The following is a 19,126-nucleotide window of genomic DNA, read 5'->3' as shown; positions in this document are numbered from 1 at the left end:
CCTCTGTCTTCACGCCAAGGAAAGCAGTGGGCAACCTGGTGATAACAGAATAAATGATGCAAGGAGGGAGCTGCAGTCCAAGATACGAAAAGAGGTGGTAAGGGAAAATTTAGCTACTTTAAATGAATTCAAATCTCCAAGGTCTGATGAGTTGTATCCAATGGTACTAATGGAGCCTCTATAATCTTTGAGAATTCTTAAACAACAGGTTAGGTCCCTGCAGACTAAAGGTGGGCAAATGCTGTCCCCATCTTCAAAAAGGAAGTACGGTAACTACCAACCAGTCAGCTTGATGTTGATACAAGGAAAGGTCTTAGAAGAGTTAATTAAACAGTTGGCCTGTGAGCACATAGAAAAGGATGCTGTGATTACTAAGACCCAACATAGGTCTCTCAAAAACAAGTCACACCAAACAAATTTCTTTCTTCTTCTCCTTTTGATAGCGCTACAAACCTGGTGAATCAGGAGAATGCTGTGGACATAGTGTATCTTGATTTCAGTAAGGTTTTTGACGAAGTCCCTCATGGACAAGGTTACTGTTAAATGGATTTGTACCTGGTTGACTGACCAAATCCAAAGAGTGCTTGCTAATGGTTTCTCATCATCTCACTGACATCAGGAAGGACTTTCTGATGATAAGAGCTGTTTCACTGTGGGATGGACTCCTTCAGAAGGTGATGGACTCTCCCTCATTTGAGGTTTTTAAGCAGAGACTGAATGACCATCTGTCATGGATGCTTTACTTGAGATTCCTGCATTGTAGGGCATTGGACTAGATGACCCTCAGGGTCCCTTCCAATTCTATGATACTATGAAAATGATTTTGCCCTACTGCAACTACCTAGATGTTGGGTTAGAACTGTTATTTTGGAAATGGGTGGGATCACCAACTATCATCTTGATTTCATTCATCATTAGGGATATTTTCCCCTCATATTTTATTATGTTGTTAGCCACCTTGGGGCTTTTCCTTACATAGAACAGTGGAGCTATAAGGCCAAATAAATAAATTCTTACCTCTCCAACCACTTTTACATCTTCCCGGCCGTACCAGTCAGGCTCGTATACTTCATGTAGAGACTCTGTAAGTTTCTTTGAAGCTTCTTGCATGCCTGAAATTTATGAGCACAGAGAACCCATTGTTGACAACTGCTGATGTCACAAATGGACTATGATTTCATCTAGCTTAGCAACTGCCATTGCTGAAGTCAATAAGTATGCAAATTCTGTATATATGGAATCAGGTTAAAGATCAACCTCTGATTATCATTCATTTATTTAAATCATCATCATTATCACAGCTGAACATAAATTTCTACTAAAATTAGCAATAGCTTAGTAAAAATAAACTGATGTGTGTTTTTTGTTTGTTCCCTCACTAATCTTTAACATTTCTAGTGTATCTCTTTTGTCTTAAAAATGTCTCAAGAGAAAATGTGTCAGCTCTGATAAAAATTTCACTTCTTTTAAACAATTCCTCTCCCCCGTTTTTACAGGAAACTTTACTGAATTTGATGTTTTGTGTGCCATGAGTGTGGAGACTTCAGATGATCTCCTCAAGACCTGGTTATAATCAGGGAGCAGAAATAGGGAACCAGGGTAACATCAATAGCCTTCCTTTTAAGAGAGAACTAGAAAGGAATAGTTGGAGAAAGTATCTCAAAACCAAGCCACTTCACCTCATAGGGCAGCCTTTGCCAAACTTGTGTCTTCCAGAGGTTGACAGCTTCCCTCAGCTCTAGGCATTGGCAGATGGGAATTGTTAGTCCAAAACACCTGCGAGGCACTCGGTTGGAAAAAGATGCCATAAGGTATTGTAGGGATAATGGCTGGCACAAAACAGAACTTAGGGTGGACCTACATCTTACAAAGGATATAGCAGGCATAGGCAAACTCGGCCCTCCAGATTTTTGGGACTACAACTCCCATCATCCCTAGCTAATAGGACCAGTGGTCAGGGATGATGGTAGTTGCAGTCCCAAAACATCTGGAGGTCCGAGTTTGCCTGTGCCTGGGATAAAGGTTTGGGCCTGGGAATCAGAGGTGGGAACACTGTTTCTCTTTTAGTGCTAATTTGAGGAGGGGGTGGCACATGCTGGGGGAAACCAGCAGCTTGGAAGGGCTGCTTTGCCCTTCCCTAGGGTGCCGAGATGCAAAAGAGGCACCTCTCATAGTTCAACAGAAGAGGGAATGTCAGCAGCTATAGCTTGCATGGCCTGCTGCACCTGCTGATATTTGCTCTCCTACACACAACTCCTAAAGGTGCAGAAAGCCTTGTCTTCTTTTTACTGGGTCTTGCACAGACTCCTTGAGGCTATGTCAAAATAGGTTCGTTCCCCATCCAGGTTCTAAACAAATAATAAGGTAGCTGGGGGGAGAAAAGGCCTTGAACAGAGTCATTTGCATGGGAAAACTGGCAAGCACAGGATTCTTTCCCATGCAAGGATTTGGGAACACGTAGTTGCTGAGCTAATGCATAGTTCCATCGTCCCACGGTACACTTCAATGAAGGTTTAAGGAGGAAGTTTGGCATATGCCCCAGTTGCATATGTTACAACATTTTACTACTTTAGCATGGGGGTGGGCTAGAATGCCACCATGCCAAGTGTCTTTTTTATTCAGTTCGCCCTCACCTGCCCCTCCATCACAGACTGGGGACTCACAGAATAATCCCAACTTAAACTGGCATTAACTATTGGCTCCTGTCTCCTAGGGATCCTGGGAATTAAACTTAAGTGACAGACATCAGACCTGTGTTCACATGGCAGTTTGTTCCATTTCCCCGACATTTCCCTAACTGTTGATTTCTGTGAATTTAGTCAAAACAAAAAAAAAATCTGTTTCAGTGTATCTGAAGAAGTGTGCATGCACACGAAAGCTCATACCAAGAACTAACTTAGTTGGTCTTTAAGGTGCTACTGGAAGGAATTTTTTTTGCTTTGACTATGGCAGACCAACACGGCTACCTTTCTGTAACTGTGAGTTTAGTGTCTGTGTTATTTGCTTCCAGGAAAAAATCCATTTGTAAACAACAGAAATGAGAACTAAACTGAAAAATGATGTCTCCACCATTTTGCTTTCAAGTCTACGCATAACTATCTGTGCATGGTCACAGAGAAGTTATAATTTGTTAAAGATAATTTATTGCAGAATTACATAGAGAGCTTTCTCCCCTTCCATAATGAATGCAGCCGAGTATACCAAACTAGGGTGGTTTTCACCATGCTTTACTCCCCAGGAAGGATCCATTTTCCACATTGCTGCAATCAGTGCAGGTAGCAGAAACAGAAATGAGAAAGCATGACTGAGCATAAATGAACTATGGTATAGCTCTTCAGTTGCTTAAAACACACACACAATCAAACACACACACACGCATGACAAAAGCAATGTTCATCCTGACCTATTCTGAGCAAGTACTCGTCAACCCTGAGCAGAATGAACCTACAACAATGAAATGGAAAATGTATTGACTTTTATAGGTTTACAATATGGGCGGTCCTCATGCACTGGTCTCTAGCAGTGGTGGACTTTGGGCTTTAAATTTTCAGTAGCGCCCTCTGTGACGCTAAAATTTGTTGGCAACTTGCTGTTGCAGCGTCCCATGCAGCTTATCACACACACCCTAAATCCGCCTCGGTCTCTGGGATGGGATGGAGCTTCTAATGTGGAGAATGCACAAATCATTGCTAAGATTTGTGTAGGTATGGCAGCCTTTTTCAAGCTACGATGACCAGGTATTGAGAGCCTCGTTGCGATCCGCAATGCGAAGGCATGATTCATCCAGGCTGGAGTTCCCACACACTCCCAAAGGGCACTGCACAGAGCCTGTCAGCTGTACGGAAAAGTCTATGTAGGCTGCTGTGCAGAACACCCAGACAATGTGTCGTGTCTTGACTGCTGGCCCTACACAATCCTGGAGCTAACTGCATCAGGGCCCCCAGCTGTGCCACCAGACCTTGTAAATCCACTACATTTTATTACGAAACTCATTTCCTGGATCACTACCATAAAGTCTTGGAACAGTGGATGAATAGCAGAAGGGGAATACTGAAGGAGGACATAAATGGCGTGTCTGAGAGTTATCAGTGGATTATAGGAATTTTATTACAGAGAATGGGGAACTGCATCTATTGGTCTAAGGCTAAAGACAGTCATATGACACTTTGAGGCAAGTCAAGAAAACCACCATGCTTTGTGTGTATGTATAAACAAGAGTGCAGGATGAGGTCAAATGTTTTTAAATGTGTCATTAATTTAAGTGGGTATGAAACTGCCTTATTGGTATCAGCATCAACAACAACACACAGAGATACCACTCTTCTAGTGCTCAATGGCCATCATAGCAGCTTACAGTCAAGAAGAAAAGATACAAATCAACAAGTTAATTAATATAATTATAGAGCATTCGTAATAAAATAGAAACCAGAGATGATAAATATCAAATGTGAGCTCATTAAATTATAAGTCTCATATTGCAAATGAACTTACAGAGAGCATGCCCTCATATTACATAGAACAAACCTGGGACAAGGAGGCACATTATCAAATCTTGAGCAGATTAGTTAAATTAGGTTCTTTGCTCTGAAGTTGTTTTTTCCATTACTGCCACAGTGGTAGATAAATTAAATGAAACAAGTTCAGAGATAAGTCAGAAGCAGACATGAAAGAATAAGCAATTAATATGTGGAATCAATTTCTGAAACAGTATCATTTGCTGCTAGTTAGCTGAATCATTCCATTTAATAAGCAGAGACTAGAAATATTTATGGCCAGATCTCAAGGCAGCAAGAAAAAATATAAAGCTGTTTCACTCCAAGTCAGACCATTGACTCATTAAGCCCAGAATTATTACTCAGACTGGCAGCAATTATCCAGGATGCATTGCTGTTGCTCCAAAAGCAGATCAAACAAAACAAAACCTATATTAAAAGCCAGGCAACCAAAAAAATAGTTATTTGGGCACATCCAATTATATATTTACATATTCACACCTCTCCCAAATCAAAACTAGTGGCTGCGACAGTTTCTACACCTCATTTAGTTCCTCTTGACAAAACTGCACAGGGAAAGGATGTGAACAAGAGGATAGAATCATCTCATTAAAGATGGGATCTAAAGAAGGCCGTACTTTGGAGAGCTTTGCCCTTATATTTGCCCTTAAAAATATTGGAGCTGTTTATTTCATCCATTTCTAAAACCTGTCCTTCATCTAGCATTCAAAAGCAAACATAAAACTTATCAAATGCAAGTTAACAACCTAGGACACTTGTGACGCTGACACTGCAAACCTTCTTCCAGCTCCTCAGGCTGTAGTTCGGGGGAGGCCAACATGCTACCCTGCAAAGGTATGGATGACAACTCCTTAATTCTCTCCACTATCCTATCAAAAAAGTCTTCCTGAAACTTTGGCTGTTCATACTTGACCTACTTGTTGAAAAAGAATCTGACCGCCATGTGCACACACTCTAGTCTAAGGTAGAATTCTGGTTGATTAAAGTGCATTTCTTCTTATCCTAAACCTAGAGTAGATTCCAGTTTTTATTTGGTCAGATAGCACAGACACAACTGATGTTCGGGGAGGGGAGCACTGCACTAAAGAGTTATGGATGTTCAGCTGTTTAGTAACAAGATTGGCGTTTCTCATTATGCTGATCATGGCAGACTATGTAGGCTAGCAGCCGCATTCTTCCAAGTGAATGAGTTTAGCAGGGCCGGCCCACCCATTAGGTTGGCTGAAGCAGCTGCCTCGGGTGGTAGAATCCCATGGGGCAATGCCACCCACCTGACCTTGCTACCAGGGTTGTGTGGTTGTAGCAGCTGCAGTGGCTTCTTCCAGCGAGACCTTGCCAAAATTTCACAAGATCTCATGATAAACTCGCTGGAAGAAGGCGCTGCTGCTGTGAAACCACAGTGAGGCTTCATTGGAGGAGCAGCCCCTCTTCACTTCGCCTCAGGCGGTGAAACAGGATGGGAAGGGTAACCCCTGGCGTTTAGTCATCTGCCATGACACTGTGGCACCAGGGAAAAGCAACTGCCCAGAACAGGGGTCAGCAAAATTTTTCAGCAGGGGGCCGGTCCACTGTCCCTCAGACTTTGTGGGGGGCTGGACTATATTTTGAAGGAAAAAATGAACGAATTCCTATGCCCAACAAATAACCTAGAGATGCATTTTATATAAAAGGACACATTCTACTCGTGTAAAAACACGCTGATTCCCAGACCGTCCGCAGGCCAGATTGAGAAGGCATTTGGGCCAGATCTGCCCCCCAGACCTTAGTTTGCCTACCCATGGTCCAGAAGCAACCTAACTGTACATTATAAGATCTACAAAACAAACAATTCATTTGAATTTTTAAAATTTGCAGAGAAAATTAAAAGATGCATTTTAACTGCCATTACCTTTAATTGCAGCTAAATATCCCCGGAGCTCTTTCTGGAGTCTGGTACCTTCTGCCTGAAAAGCAATTAAAGAAGCAATGTCATATCACATATGGAACACAGTGGAACAAACGTGGATCTATCAGAGAAATGAAGTGCATTCCCATATCTCTAAATAATTAGCTATCTGCATGCAGCATTTTCTTTAAATAAGAACACTAAGAAAGAAACACCAATGCTGTTCTTCCACTTTAAGTACAAACAAAATTTCAGAAGGTATCTGCTGAGCAAAAGAGTAGTATAGCTGGTGTCTACAGCCTCACAGCTCCATGACTCTAATGCGCCAATCCACATCTTACTGAGTTGAATTTTCAGGGAAGCTTTGAGGAACTGGAATCTGAAGAAGTGTCCAGAGCCACAGAGCCAGAAATACCAAATTTCAGCTCAGAACATGCCTGCTCCATGTGACAAGCCACAAGGGATGCAATCTGTGTGTCATTCTGGCCACTAGGGCTTCCTGGGCAGGTAGAGCTACAAAAGGCTTCCTGTCTGCCCTGGTTCTTCGCCTGGGGAACGACGGTCTCCCTGGCTCTGGTGTGCCTGCCTTGATCTCCTGGCTCCCAGCTCCACTCCGGCAGCTGCTCCCAGCTCAGCCCTGACAAAAAGCAATGCAGAAAAAATGTGGGAGTACATACTGCAACTTCTGCAAAAAGCAGAGAAAGGGATGGGAATCCACTGAAACTTCTTATGTGCTGCAAGCTACCTCTATTATGAATTCCACCTGCCTATATCAAAGGAGTATTAACAAAAGAAAGAGGCTCTTGTCAAAAGTCCTTAAGGAGACCTTTAGAGTCAGAAAGCTCTTCTTCATGATACGCTGAATATACTGTGTAATTATGAAAGGCCTACAGACCCATTGCTGGCTGCCTGATAACCTTTAAATTATTCCTTTGAAGCTACTGTAAAGGTGTCAGATTGTAGTCAGAATTTTGCCTGGGGAGCTTACCTACACTACAAAAGCATACTCTTTAATCAGCATGAAAAGAAAAAACTTCATTAGCACAAGAAAACACACACACACACACACACACACACAGGGATGTCCATCTGTAAACTGGGAAATCAGACACATGTTCATTAAGATGGCTGTGAGGAAGGATGAACAGGTTTATATTCCACATAAATGGGGCATATTAGCATACAGCAACACACCATAAAAGAATAAAAATTCACAATTTAGTTTGCAATTTAGGACCTAACTCTGCTTTCATATCTATGGGGCAATGGGCCGTTCCCTTCCATGGCCCCAAATGGATGTTCCCCAAGTGGATCCTGCACAAACAGTGGAACTGTCAGATTTTTTAATTTGTTGCCTCCTAGTAAAAGAGGAAGCCTTGGGGACAGTCTGAGCTACACAGTCCGGATTTATTACCATTGCTTCTCTTGTCAGTCTTAAGAACTGCTGATCTGGGAGCGTTTTATGCGAGGGTAAGACTAATTTCTTAAAGAACCTGAGCACTATCCACCTCAACTTGTTCTTTTAAAAAAAATGTACATATCTTTGTGGGCATTTTCCCTAATATGTGCCCCAATACAATGCATTTTTGCTAATTTCACTAAAAAAAAAGGATGCGTTTTTGCACACATTCAGCTTGCAGAACTGCACTGCGAAATCAGAGAAGTGCAATTGTCCATAGAGAGCTGTGTTTCGGTTTACCTATTGAACCTCAGCACCACACTGATACCTATGGTGGCATATTCTCTTCCATGTTCCTGATCAGAGTTGGAGGACAGAGGGCAGCTGCTGTTTCTAACAATACTGCTACCGTGCACTTAATTCTCCAAGTGGGCAAGCAGCAACCGCAAGGAAAAGCAACCAACCAACAGTCCTCTGCCTGTCTCTGGGTGGTGGTGGAAATTCTGCCCTGAGAGTCTGGGGTGGATAAACTTCCCTGAAACACAGGACTAACAGCCCTTACAGGGGAGTGTTGTATTTTAGAGTACAGTCCATGTGAAGGAAGTCAAAGAGGCTTGGCCTGTATCTCCCATGAAGCTTAGAGGGCATTGTGGGTGACATGTAGGCATTCCATAGCAAATAGGTAAAGGATCTAGTGTGGCGTAGTGGTTAAGAGCGGTGGACTCGTAATCTGGTGAACCGGGTTCGCTTCCCCGCTCCTCCACATGCAGCTGCTGGGTGACCTTGGGCTAGTCACACTTCTAGAAGACTCTCAGCCTCACTCAACTCACAGAGTGTTTGTTGTGGGGGAGGAAGGGAAAGGAGAATGTTAGCTGCTTTGCGACTCCTTAGGGTAGTGATAAAGCGGGACAACAAATCCAAACTCTTCTTCATCCATGACAGACAAACTGACAGAGCAAAGTCTGAAAGCTTTAGCTCCTACAATTGCCTCCAGCATTGGTGACCCATGTTGCCTTACAACAGGGATGGGGGAACCTCTGGCTCTCCAGATGTTGCTGGATCACAAATCTTATCAGCTCCAGCTAGCATGGCCAACAGTCGAGGGCAATGGGTGTTACAGCCCAGCAACTATCCAAGGGGCCACAGGCTCCCCACTCCTGCCTACAACTTTACATGCAAACAGACATAAAAAGCTTATAAAAGCCAACCGTCATCAACGTCAAAGAATCTGACCTCTTGCCTTTTGAAGTTCAGAACATACTCTTCAAACTGTTCATCTTTTGTTTCATCAGCTTTCCCCAGCTTCTGAAGAACCTACGAGAGAGAAGGAAATAGCAAAGTCTTACCTGGAGCAGAGCACTCAAAATCTTGGCAGAACAATGACATTACTTTAACCCCCTCCATTCATTATTTGCTCGTAACATTTATTATTCTCATATTTTATGCCTGTTGCGCACCACAATGCAACACTGATCCCAAATGCACGTCCTTGAGTCTGCTGTTTGAAAAGCTAAACCCCATTTTCTGTGCCTCTGTGTGGGCAGCTAGAAACACTTTCAGAGCCAGCAAGGGTCTTGTCCTGCTTTTATGAAGCGATAGATCTTCCTGTCGATGAACAATCCCAGAGGTTCCATTGCAGCAAAGTGTGGGAGAGATTCGGAACAATAACCTCTGTCTCAGCGCATGGTGTTAAAAGCCAGACTTGATTAGGCCTCCCCCTACATGTTAAAGTTCATTATACACGGCTGTAATCAGCATTATTCTAATTTGTATGGAATTTTAAACCCACAGTAATGGAGAAAGTGATATGTTTGAAATTGTCTGACTTCTAATGAGGCATGAAATCATCTTCAGCTTAGTTTAGAGCTAGCAGTACATAACATTGGACATAAAACAGTGTTATGAAAAAGCTTTATTAATAAAAAATAAGGTAGGAAGGAAGAAGAGGGACTTTTAACAAAATACTGAGATCTTGCCCTAGGAAGAGACTAATGAATAAGATAACCTTTGGGGAAAGTTAAGAGATGTGGTTATGGATTATTCTGCAGGTCTCATGAGAAAGCACTGAGGAGATGCATTACATATGTATAGACATAAGCAGCACAAAATTAAAGCATGAGTTTCCTACATGGTGGATTCATTTGGGTACAGAATTATCTACTCCATGTTTCCATCAAAACAGAGGCCCATTTAAGCCAGGGCTAGAGATACCTCTCCCTCCAGATTTTGCTTGACTACAGTTCCCAGCATTCTTGATCCCCAACCGGCAGATGAGAGTTGGAGTTCATTTAATATGAAAAAAAAAGGTTTAGAAATAGGTAAAAATTTAATGGTAAGGATTTGCTGAACTAACAATCTGAATTGGAATACAAAAAAGGGAGGTATGAGGAGGTCCGGGAAATATGTTAATGGAAAATAAGTAATGGAAATTCTGTGTTTTTAATTATTTTTATTTTTGTATTTTTGTTATTTTTTCTTTTTATTTTCATTGTATTATTATTGAAAATTTTAATAAATATTCTATATATAAAAAAAGAGAGTTGGAGTTCAACAGCTCAGCCAGTAAGAGCACAAGACTCAATTTCAGGGTTGTGGGTTGAAGTCACATTGGGCAAAAGATTCCTGCATTGCAGGAGGTTGGAATCTCGTTGTCCCTTCCAACTCTAAAGTTCTATGATTCAATGAACTTTTGGAGCACTGCAGATTCTCTACCCTTGATCATTGGTCCCCAACTGGTGGGTCATGACTCACAACTTCATTTTGCCCCGACCAATGGTAGGCCTCATCAATGGTGCTACCACTATTTTCTGTTTCTTGGTTTAGGGTTACTTATGTCTTCAAGAGGAGGAGAAGAGGGTGGGGGAGAGAGAGAAAGGAGATAGCCAGGTATATAAAGGTAAAGGTAAAGGGACCCCTGACCATTAGGTCCAGTCGTGACCGGCTCTGGGGTTGCGGCGCTCATCTCGCTTTATTGGCCGAAGGAGCCAGTGTATAGCTTCCGGGTCATGTGGCCAGCATGACTAAGCCGCTTCTGGCGAACCAGAGCAGCGCACGGAAACACTGTTTACCTTCTCGCCGGAGCGGTATCTATTTATCTACTTGCTCTTTGAGGTGCTTTTGAACTGCTAGGTTGGCAGGAGCAGGGACTGAGCAATGGGAGCTCATTCCGTCACAGGGATTCGAACTGCCAATCTTCTGATCAGCAAGTCCTAGGCTCTGTGGTTTAACCCACAGTGCCACCCGTGTCCCTAGCCAGGTATATACGAAAATTTAAAAGGTGGCTCCCTAAAAGGTCACAATCTGAAAATGGGGGAGACTACAGATTAAACATCTAAGTGGCCTTAGACATGTTGCTGAAGGCCGTTCAGCATTTGATGAGAACGTATGCCATTTAAGCGGATTTCTGCATTAAATCAATGTAAAATGTGAATGCTCTTAAAAGCTCTATGTGTTCTCAGTGTTTGGGCTAAGTGCACTTAAGTCTGCCCACAGCAAACTCTGGGTTATCCCTAGTCAAGCTACATGGGCCAAACAGATGCCCTTGTGAAGTCTAATGGGATTAAGGATAGGGTGGCAGCAACCTGCTAATGTGATCACAAGCAGTCTGGGAGCAAAGCTTCGTTCTCTTGGCAACAGATGCAAGAGCAGGAATAAAGGAGAATGCAGCTGGGTGCTAATGGCGATGTATTTCCACAGCTAACTCCTCCATATACAAGCAGCTGCCAATAAGGTGGGAGCGGAGATGGGAAAAGTCAGACCATCAATGTCATGTTATGCTTTCTGTATTACTAGGCATTGCAGAGGAGAGAAAAAGCAGATTTTGGGTGGGCATGGGGTGCTGCTCTTGGTAGCAGCCATGCATCTGTTACAACATCTGGCTTTGCCTCACTCGGAGAAGCAACATAAAAGCATTATTATTTGATTTTGAATGGTTTGACGTACTACTGGGCAGGCCGAGTAAAGGGAATCCTTGTTTTGCGCATCTGGAATAAACTCAGAATTGGGATGTGACATGTTCTTCCTTCAGAAACACCACACGCAAGTGAGTCTCCAATTACAGACTTTGTCCAGTGGATTTCCTCATTAAGGGTAAATATAAAAAACACCACGTTCCTATACAGTAGCCTTTTTCATTTTCCCAGTTTGCAACCAAGCAGAAGTTTCCCCAAGATGGCTCTGGAAATAAACCAGGTCACATGGACATGGAGAGCATTCCACTTCCTTTGTTCTCCAGCCTCCAAATTCCTGCGTCAGCAGAAACTCGGCAAGGTGGATTTGGGTTACTATCTACATGGTTCACGCAGAACACTGAGCAATGATCCCCATGGCAACCAAGCCATGTGATCTTGCCCTTTGTTAAGGGTGTCTTTTTAAAAAACAACAACACGGAGTTTCAGTTTCAAATCTGTATAAATCCAGCAGTAGCTCTGCAGCAGCAAGGAGGCCAGACAGGACTTGTCACAGTTGCAGGAAGGCCCAACAGGGCCTGCGTGTCTGTGGGAAGTCCCAGTGGGCAGACCACAGAATACTGGGGGTTGCCCCCTCCTTGAATTTTTTTGAGCCCTTGGCCCCCCATAGATGACACCCCTGATGCTTTGATTCTTACTCACTGGACAGAAACAGGACTCAGAACAATAAATGCAGCAGAGCACAAGCTCCTTCCCTAGGAACTTTAAAAAATGCTTAAGGTTGTGTTTATTTCAAAAAATGCAAGGGAACTATTTTTCTACCCCACAGTGGCCGCAAGAATTTTAATAGCCTCAAACTGGAAAGGAGGGAAAATACCATCAAAGTCGGAGTGGCAACAAAAAATAATGGAATACGCAGAGCTGGCTAAATTATCAGGAAAAATAAGAGACCATGTGGATCAAGTATTTTTTAATAAATGGGGTCTATTTAAAAGTTACATTAAAGATTGTAACAGTATGAAGTGTGTGGCAGCCTTTGAATAGCTTCTGTAATCCATTGAATAAGTTTAAGAAAGTACATTATCTTTGATAAGTAATTATTAAAAATAGAGATGAATAGTGCGCTAGATAAATACATATTTAAAGCTACATGGAATTGGCGGGAAGACATTGAAACCAAAAGAAGACTGTGATAAAGTATAACATATATTGATAATTTGTTTGTTGTTCATTTTTTATTATGGATAACTTTGATTTTGTGTTGTTGTTGTTTTAAGTTCAATAAAGCAATTTAAAAGCAAAAAATAAAAATAGAAATTGGAAGCAGAGGCAACATTCACTCGGAGGGAGGAGTCTGAAAGGCTAAAGGATAGGAGATGACATATCAGGCAAGACAGTAAAAAGAGCTCCCTAAGAGCCAGCTTTCTTAGGCTGTCTACTTTGGAAAGGATGGGGTTTCTAAACAATGGACAATTGGTGGCAAACAAGTCACCCTTTTAGGTTTGAAGTGCTTTCGTTAAAGAGTATGAACATAATCTCATCCCATTCTGAAGGTTCCTATTGGATGCTCTGCCAATAGAAATTCAGGCAGGTGCCTTCTGTTTTAACCTTTAAGCACCTACTAGAATACCTCCTGGGACGTGGGTGGCGCTGTGGGTTAAACCACAGAGCCTAGGACTTGCAGATCAGAAGGTTGGCGGTTCGAATCCCTGTGATGGAGTGAGCTCCCGTTGCTCGGTCCCTGCTCCTGCCAACCTAGCAGTTCGAAAGCATGTCAAAGTGCAAGTAGATAAATAGGTACCGCTCCGGCGGGAAGGAAAACGGCGTTTCCGTGCGCTGCTCTGGTTCTCCAGAAGTGGCTTAGTCATGCTGGCCACATGACCCGGAAGCTGTACGCCGGCTCCCTCGGCCAGTAAAGTGAGATGAGCGCCACAACCCCAGAGTCGGCCACGACTTAACCTAATGGTCAGGGGTCCCTTTACCTTTAGAATCCCTCCTGACTACCATTGTTCTATAAGCTTAGAGCTGTTGTGCATGAAACCCACCCAGCACAAAAGTTGGATTGTTAATAGCACTGTGTTGCTGGACAATGTTATACCCTCTCACAGACTTGAGAGCCCTGCCAGTTACTCCGAATTAGGCTGCTCACCCTGGAAGCAATCAGATTCTCTCTAAATTCATTGATTATTTTGCTCTCTGGGCCTTCTAAAAGTTCTGCCTGTCTTAATCCAAATCATTGCCCATGTTGTTTTGAGATGTACTAAATTTAATTGCATATTTTTTTTCTACAAGCAATCCTTCCACACAAGTCTGTTTAGAATATAAATTTGACGGACCCAAAGATGGTTTTTTTCATTGTACAAGAGGGAAAATATCCATAGTTAACACTTGAATTAGAAAGTCCACAGTTTGATGTAAATGAAAAAGCCACAGCAAAATATCAAACAATCCAATCCAAGTCCATCCTGTCCTATATTTGCGGGGGGGGGGGGGGGGGGAGAGAGGACAGGGCCACTAACAAAACTCACCTCTTTTCATATCTTTGGGAAAATAGTAAAATAGAATACTGCTCTAGTGAAACCATATGTTCAGTTGGGCTTTCCATATTACTATGTATGTTTTTAGCAGCTCATTAACAAAGTAATTGCCAATGAATCTGCTCTACTGATAGCTATCAGAGATTCCAGTTCACAATGATCATCAGGAAAGGGTGTGTGTGTGTGAGTGTGTGTGTGTGTGTAAGTATTAAAAACTTCAGGGTGCCAATGTTATCACACTTTCCAATACCTTTCTAAAAAAACATCTGATAGTCCAAAAGAGACTTGGCAAATCCACTTTTCAGCATTGCAAGAATTCAAATATTTCTGTTATTTATTTCACATATAACTTCACTATTTCTTCTTTATCTGGGTTGTTTGACTTATATAAATTAGAATACTATATTTTTAAAAGGTGCTGATATAAAGAGATTTAGCTGTATCATTTCCCCTCATTATTGGGAGAATTTGTTCCATCTGTTGTTTTTTCTTCAAATTCCTCTGCTTATTCCCTCATTGAAAGATCTTGTGTTTACTGAAGTAAATTGGTTGGTATAATTTGTTTGAGGCTTCAAATTCAAATTACTGGATAAACCCATTTGAAATAAATACATATTGGAATCCATAAAATCTTTAAGAGGAGAACAAAGGCCCAGGTCCTGAGTGTTTAATTATTATAGTATGATAAAACCCTTTCAAACTTACTATAAATAAAACCTATTCAAACCCCCCATTGAAAAGCAATATCCTGATGGAAAATAGGTTGGCATAATCAAGGCAAGAAGCATAACTGTAGTGATTCCTTTAAAAAAGGTAAAGATCTGGTATTACTATCTTTTTATACAAGTCTATCACTTTTAAAGGATGACTAAAAATGTTTACCAGTATCTTAGCAAGGATGTTAAATAGTATTGTATATAAATATACACATTAAGATCAAACAGGGTTTTAATGGAAGAGAAAAATGAGCAACAACATAGGAAAATATAACATACCATCACAGAATATAATTCCAAAACTTTAAAGGACATCTTGCTGACATTATAGATAAAGAAAAAGCCATTGACATTTTTGAATGGCCTTTCTTTTCTTTTCTATTTTGAAACACTTGAACCTTTTAATTTCGTAATGGTCTATAGACAAAAGCAATAATTTCTTAAAAATTACTGACCTACCCAAAGGTAGATGAAGTTGGTTTGTTAGTTTTGTTATTTATTTTAGATTTAGAATGCCCGGCAAATTAAAAGAAAAGCAGAAAAGGGAAAATGAAATTCAAAAGGAAAAAGGAAATGAAACAATAAGTGAAAATGAAACTGAATAAAAATGAAATTCAAAAGGGAAAAGGAATAGGAGAAAATGGGGCAAAACATCTGTAAAAATATTGAAAACATAAGCTTGTATATGGGTGACATTGTCCAGATGCTAAAAAAACAGTGTAGTTCCTACCTGAAGTAGAATTAATAACAACAGAGTCTATTAGCTGGATAAAGGTGAGTAAGAGGGAAAACATCAGAAAAAACGATAAAATTGCAGAGAACTAGTGCCAACTTATATGCAGAATTCATCATGCGAAAGGCTGGGCTGGATGAATCCCAAGCTGGAATTAAGATTGCCAGAAGAAATATCAACAACCTCAGATATGCAGATGACACAACCTTGATGTCAGAAAGTGAGGAGGAATTAAAGAACCTTTTAATAAAGGTGAAAGGAGAGTGCAAAATATGGTCTGAAGCTCAACATAAAAAAAAAAAAAACTAAGATCATGGCCACTGGTCCCATCACCACCTGGCAAATAGAAGGGGAAGAAATGGAGGCAGTGAGAGATTTTACTTTCTTGGGCTCCTTGATCATTGCAGATGGTGACAGCAGTCACAAAATTAAAAGACGCCTGCTTCTTGGGAGAAAGGCGATGACAAACCTAGACAGCATCTTAAAAACATCACCTTGCCGACAAAGGTCCGTATAGTTAAAGCCATGGTTTTCCCAGTAGTGATGTATGGAAGTGAGAGCTGGACCATAAAGAAGGCTGATCGCCGAAAATTTGATGCTTTTGAATTATGATGCTGGAGGAGACTCTTGAGAGTCCCATGGACTGCAAAAAGATCAAACCTCTCCATTCTGAAGGAAATCAGCCCTGAGTGCTTGCTAAAAGGACAGATCCTGAAGCTGAGGCTCCAATACTTTGGCCACCTCATGAGAAGAGAAGACTCTCTGGAAAAGACACTGATGTTGGGAAAGATAGAGGGCACAAGGAGAAGGGGACGGCAGAGGACGAGATGGTTGGACAGTGTTCTCGAAGCTACGAACATGAGTTTGACCAAACTGCGGGAGGCAGTGGAAGACAGGGGTGCCTGGCTGCTCTGGTCCAGGGGGTCACGAAGAGTTGGACACAACTAAACAACAAAGTGCCACAAGGTACCAGAGCTGGTTACTCTAGTGTATGTATGAGCCACAGCATGTTGTACTGCAGAGAGATGTGCCACCCCCAGCAGATCTTTATCCACAGATATAAGTGACCAGGGAAAGATGTACAATGCCATTTTACTGTGGACACCCTGTTTAGCAAAGACAAAAATAGTTTTCCCATTACAGAGCAGATCACTAAATTCATGGCACAGAGACTCTGCAATTATTTTTGTTCAGGTCTCCTGTTTTACTTGTTATTTTTACTCCCAAATATCTATTGGCTCCTCTTCCACAACTATATCCAATTCTCTTCCCACTGAAGTGAAGCAATCCCCAATATTGTATGGGGAGATTTCAGCCGTTTGGAATTTTGCTTGTTTGGGGGTAGAATTTTAGCTGTGACCTGCAGTTTCCACTCCTTTCCTAGCTGCATAGAACAAACGGCCCCTTGGAATCAGGATTCTGGTTCTGTCCCTCGTCACACCTCTGCTTTTAATTGTTACTGCAGTCACGCCTGAACCAAAGGCTGGGAGGTCTGCCAAGACGCTGCTGCATTACTGCTTCATGAAATTCAAATGCACACTGCCAAAAGCCTGAGGGAATGTTGCTACCTGTATTCCTTCAAAAATGGCCTGCTAGAATAATATAAAAAATGAAACAGGGATTATTCTGCAGTCAGAGACAGGGAAACTCAGCAACCTGAGGGTGTGAAATCCTATTAAGCACAGGTTAAATCTTTTAATTTGTGGTGATCAAGCAGGTTTACGCGAGGGGAGAGGTTACACTGAACTTACTGGCTTCCCAAGAAGAGCATTAGATCCCACCCAAAATAAGCACACAGCCAAATCACCATCAATTTGCACAATTTTCCTCCTTCCAAGTTCTTCTCTATAACACTCTTTTTGATAACATGACAGATTGGAAGCCATTTCTAATACACACCTACATTTTGCTGCCTCGCAGCTGAATGTGTAATCTGACTCCACGGGAAAGCATCCCATTCCAAAATTCTGCCTGCGGCATTTTTCCTCTGATGGCTCATTCACACACACAGACAAACACACATATCTGCCACTTGTTACTGCAGTAATTGAAAGAGAACATGCATGTGAGAATCACAAGCTCTGCTTACGGTGTTTGAGTCAATGAGAACCAATAGCTCTTTGCATGCTATCGCAGCTTTAGCAGCTCTTGAGATACAGTGGTACCTTGGGTTACATACGCTTCAGGTTGCAGACGCTTCAGGTTACAGACTCTGCTAACCCAGAAATAGTACCTCAGGTTAAGAACTTTGCTTCAGGATGAGAACAGAAATCGTGCTCCGGCGGCACAGCAGCAGCAGGAGGCCTCATTAGCTAAAGTGGTGCTTCAGGTTAAGAACAGTTTCAGGTTAAGAATGGACCTCCAGAACTAATTAAGTACTTAACCCGAGGTACCACTGTACTAGAACTCACAGTCAGGTGTAAGCTGGATGTTACTGCATTTAATAATGGCCTCAACAGTTGACAGGCGATCCAATAAAGTAGCTTAGATAAAATAGAAACATTTGCTGATGTACACCAGCCTTTTCCAATATGGCGCCCATCGTATGACCAGCATGACGCAGGAGCTGCAGTCCAAAACATATGGAGGGCACCAAGTTAGTGAAGTCTGATGCACAATATCAACATCCTACAGTACTAATAATGAGCACCTTCAAAAGCTAACAGCATGCTCACTACTACAGTGGTACCTCGGGTTAAGTACTTAATTCGTTCCGGAGGTCCGTTCTTAACCTGAAACTGTTCTTAACCTGAAGCACCACTTTAGCTAATGGGGCCTCCCGCTGCTGCCGCGCGATTTCTGTTCTCATCCTGAAGCAAAGTTCTTAACCCGAGGTACTATTTCTGGGTTAGCGGAGTCTGTAAACTGAAGCGTCTGTATCCTGAAGCGTATGTAACCCGAGGTACCACTGTACTACTACTACTACTACTGCTACTGCTACTGCCTCAAACACTTGGGGATGGGAAGCAGTAGTCAGCCTCCACTATAACAAAGCAACACGTGAGCCCACAGTTTGAATCCTGACATTAACATACCCTCCAACATTTCTCAGGTGAAGATAGGGACATTCAAGTGTATGTCTGTTTTATTCTGTGAGTTTGTTAAGTACAGAACACGTCGTTGCTTTTTAAAGAAAAATTAAGGGACTGGTGATTTATCATTGCTGTAGAAGCTCTGGGAAAACATTTACATGCTGTTAGCTCCGTTAGCCCACAAGGCAATATTTGCGTATGGATTTCCTCTCCAAACTTTATCCAGGTCAAGCAGAAATTGATTATTTAACCACACACACAAGCAGAGGATAATGTGCATTAAATTCCACGAGCAAGTGTCACGTTCCATCTGTGCCAAACGGCTGCAGTTGTTGTTGTTTTATTATTGAGCTGATTTTTAAAATATACTTCAGATTTTTATAAAATATCGATATAAATAAA

General features: G+C 41.9%; 1 protein-coding gene across 4 annotated transcripts in view; it reads right to left on the bottom strand.

The window, feature by feature from the left end:
- The window catches only part of LOC309380894 (amphiphysin-like), a 93,925-nt gene that overhangs the window by 35,539 nt on the left and 39,260 nt on the right, over positions 1–19,126 (bottom strand). For all 4 annotated transcript variants that reach the window (XM_081931100.1, XM_081931103.1, XM_081931102.1 and 1 more), the window contains exons 2-4: positions 9,032–9,112; positions 6,403–6,457; positions 1,018–1,112 (exon numbers count right to left, since the gene is read on the bottom strand). In XM_081931100.1, coding sequence (XP_081787226.1) covers positions 1,018–1,112; positions 6,403–6,457; positions 9,032–9,112 — 231 coding nt within the window. The remainder of the gene's footprint in view (positions 1–1,017; positions 1,113–6,402; positions 6,458–9,031; positions 9,113–19,126) is intronic.

The sequence above is a fragment of the Podarcis melisellensis genome (genome assembly GCF_964234715.1).
Source record: "Podarcis melisellensis genome assembly, chromosome: 12".
Lineage (NCBI taxonomy): Eukaryota > Metazoa > Chordata > Lepidosauria > Squamata > Lacertidae > Podarcis > Podarcis melisellensis.
This window is presented reverse-complemented; position numbering and strand designations above follow the sequence as displayed.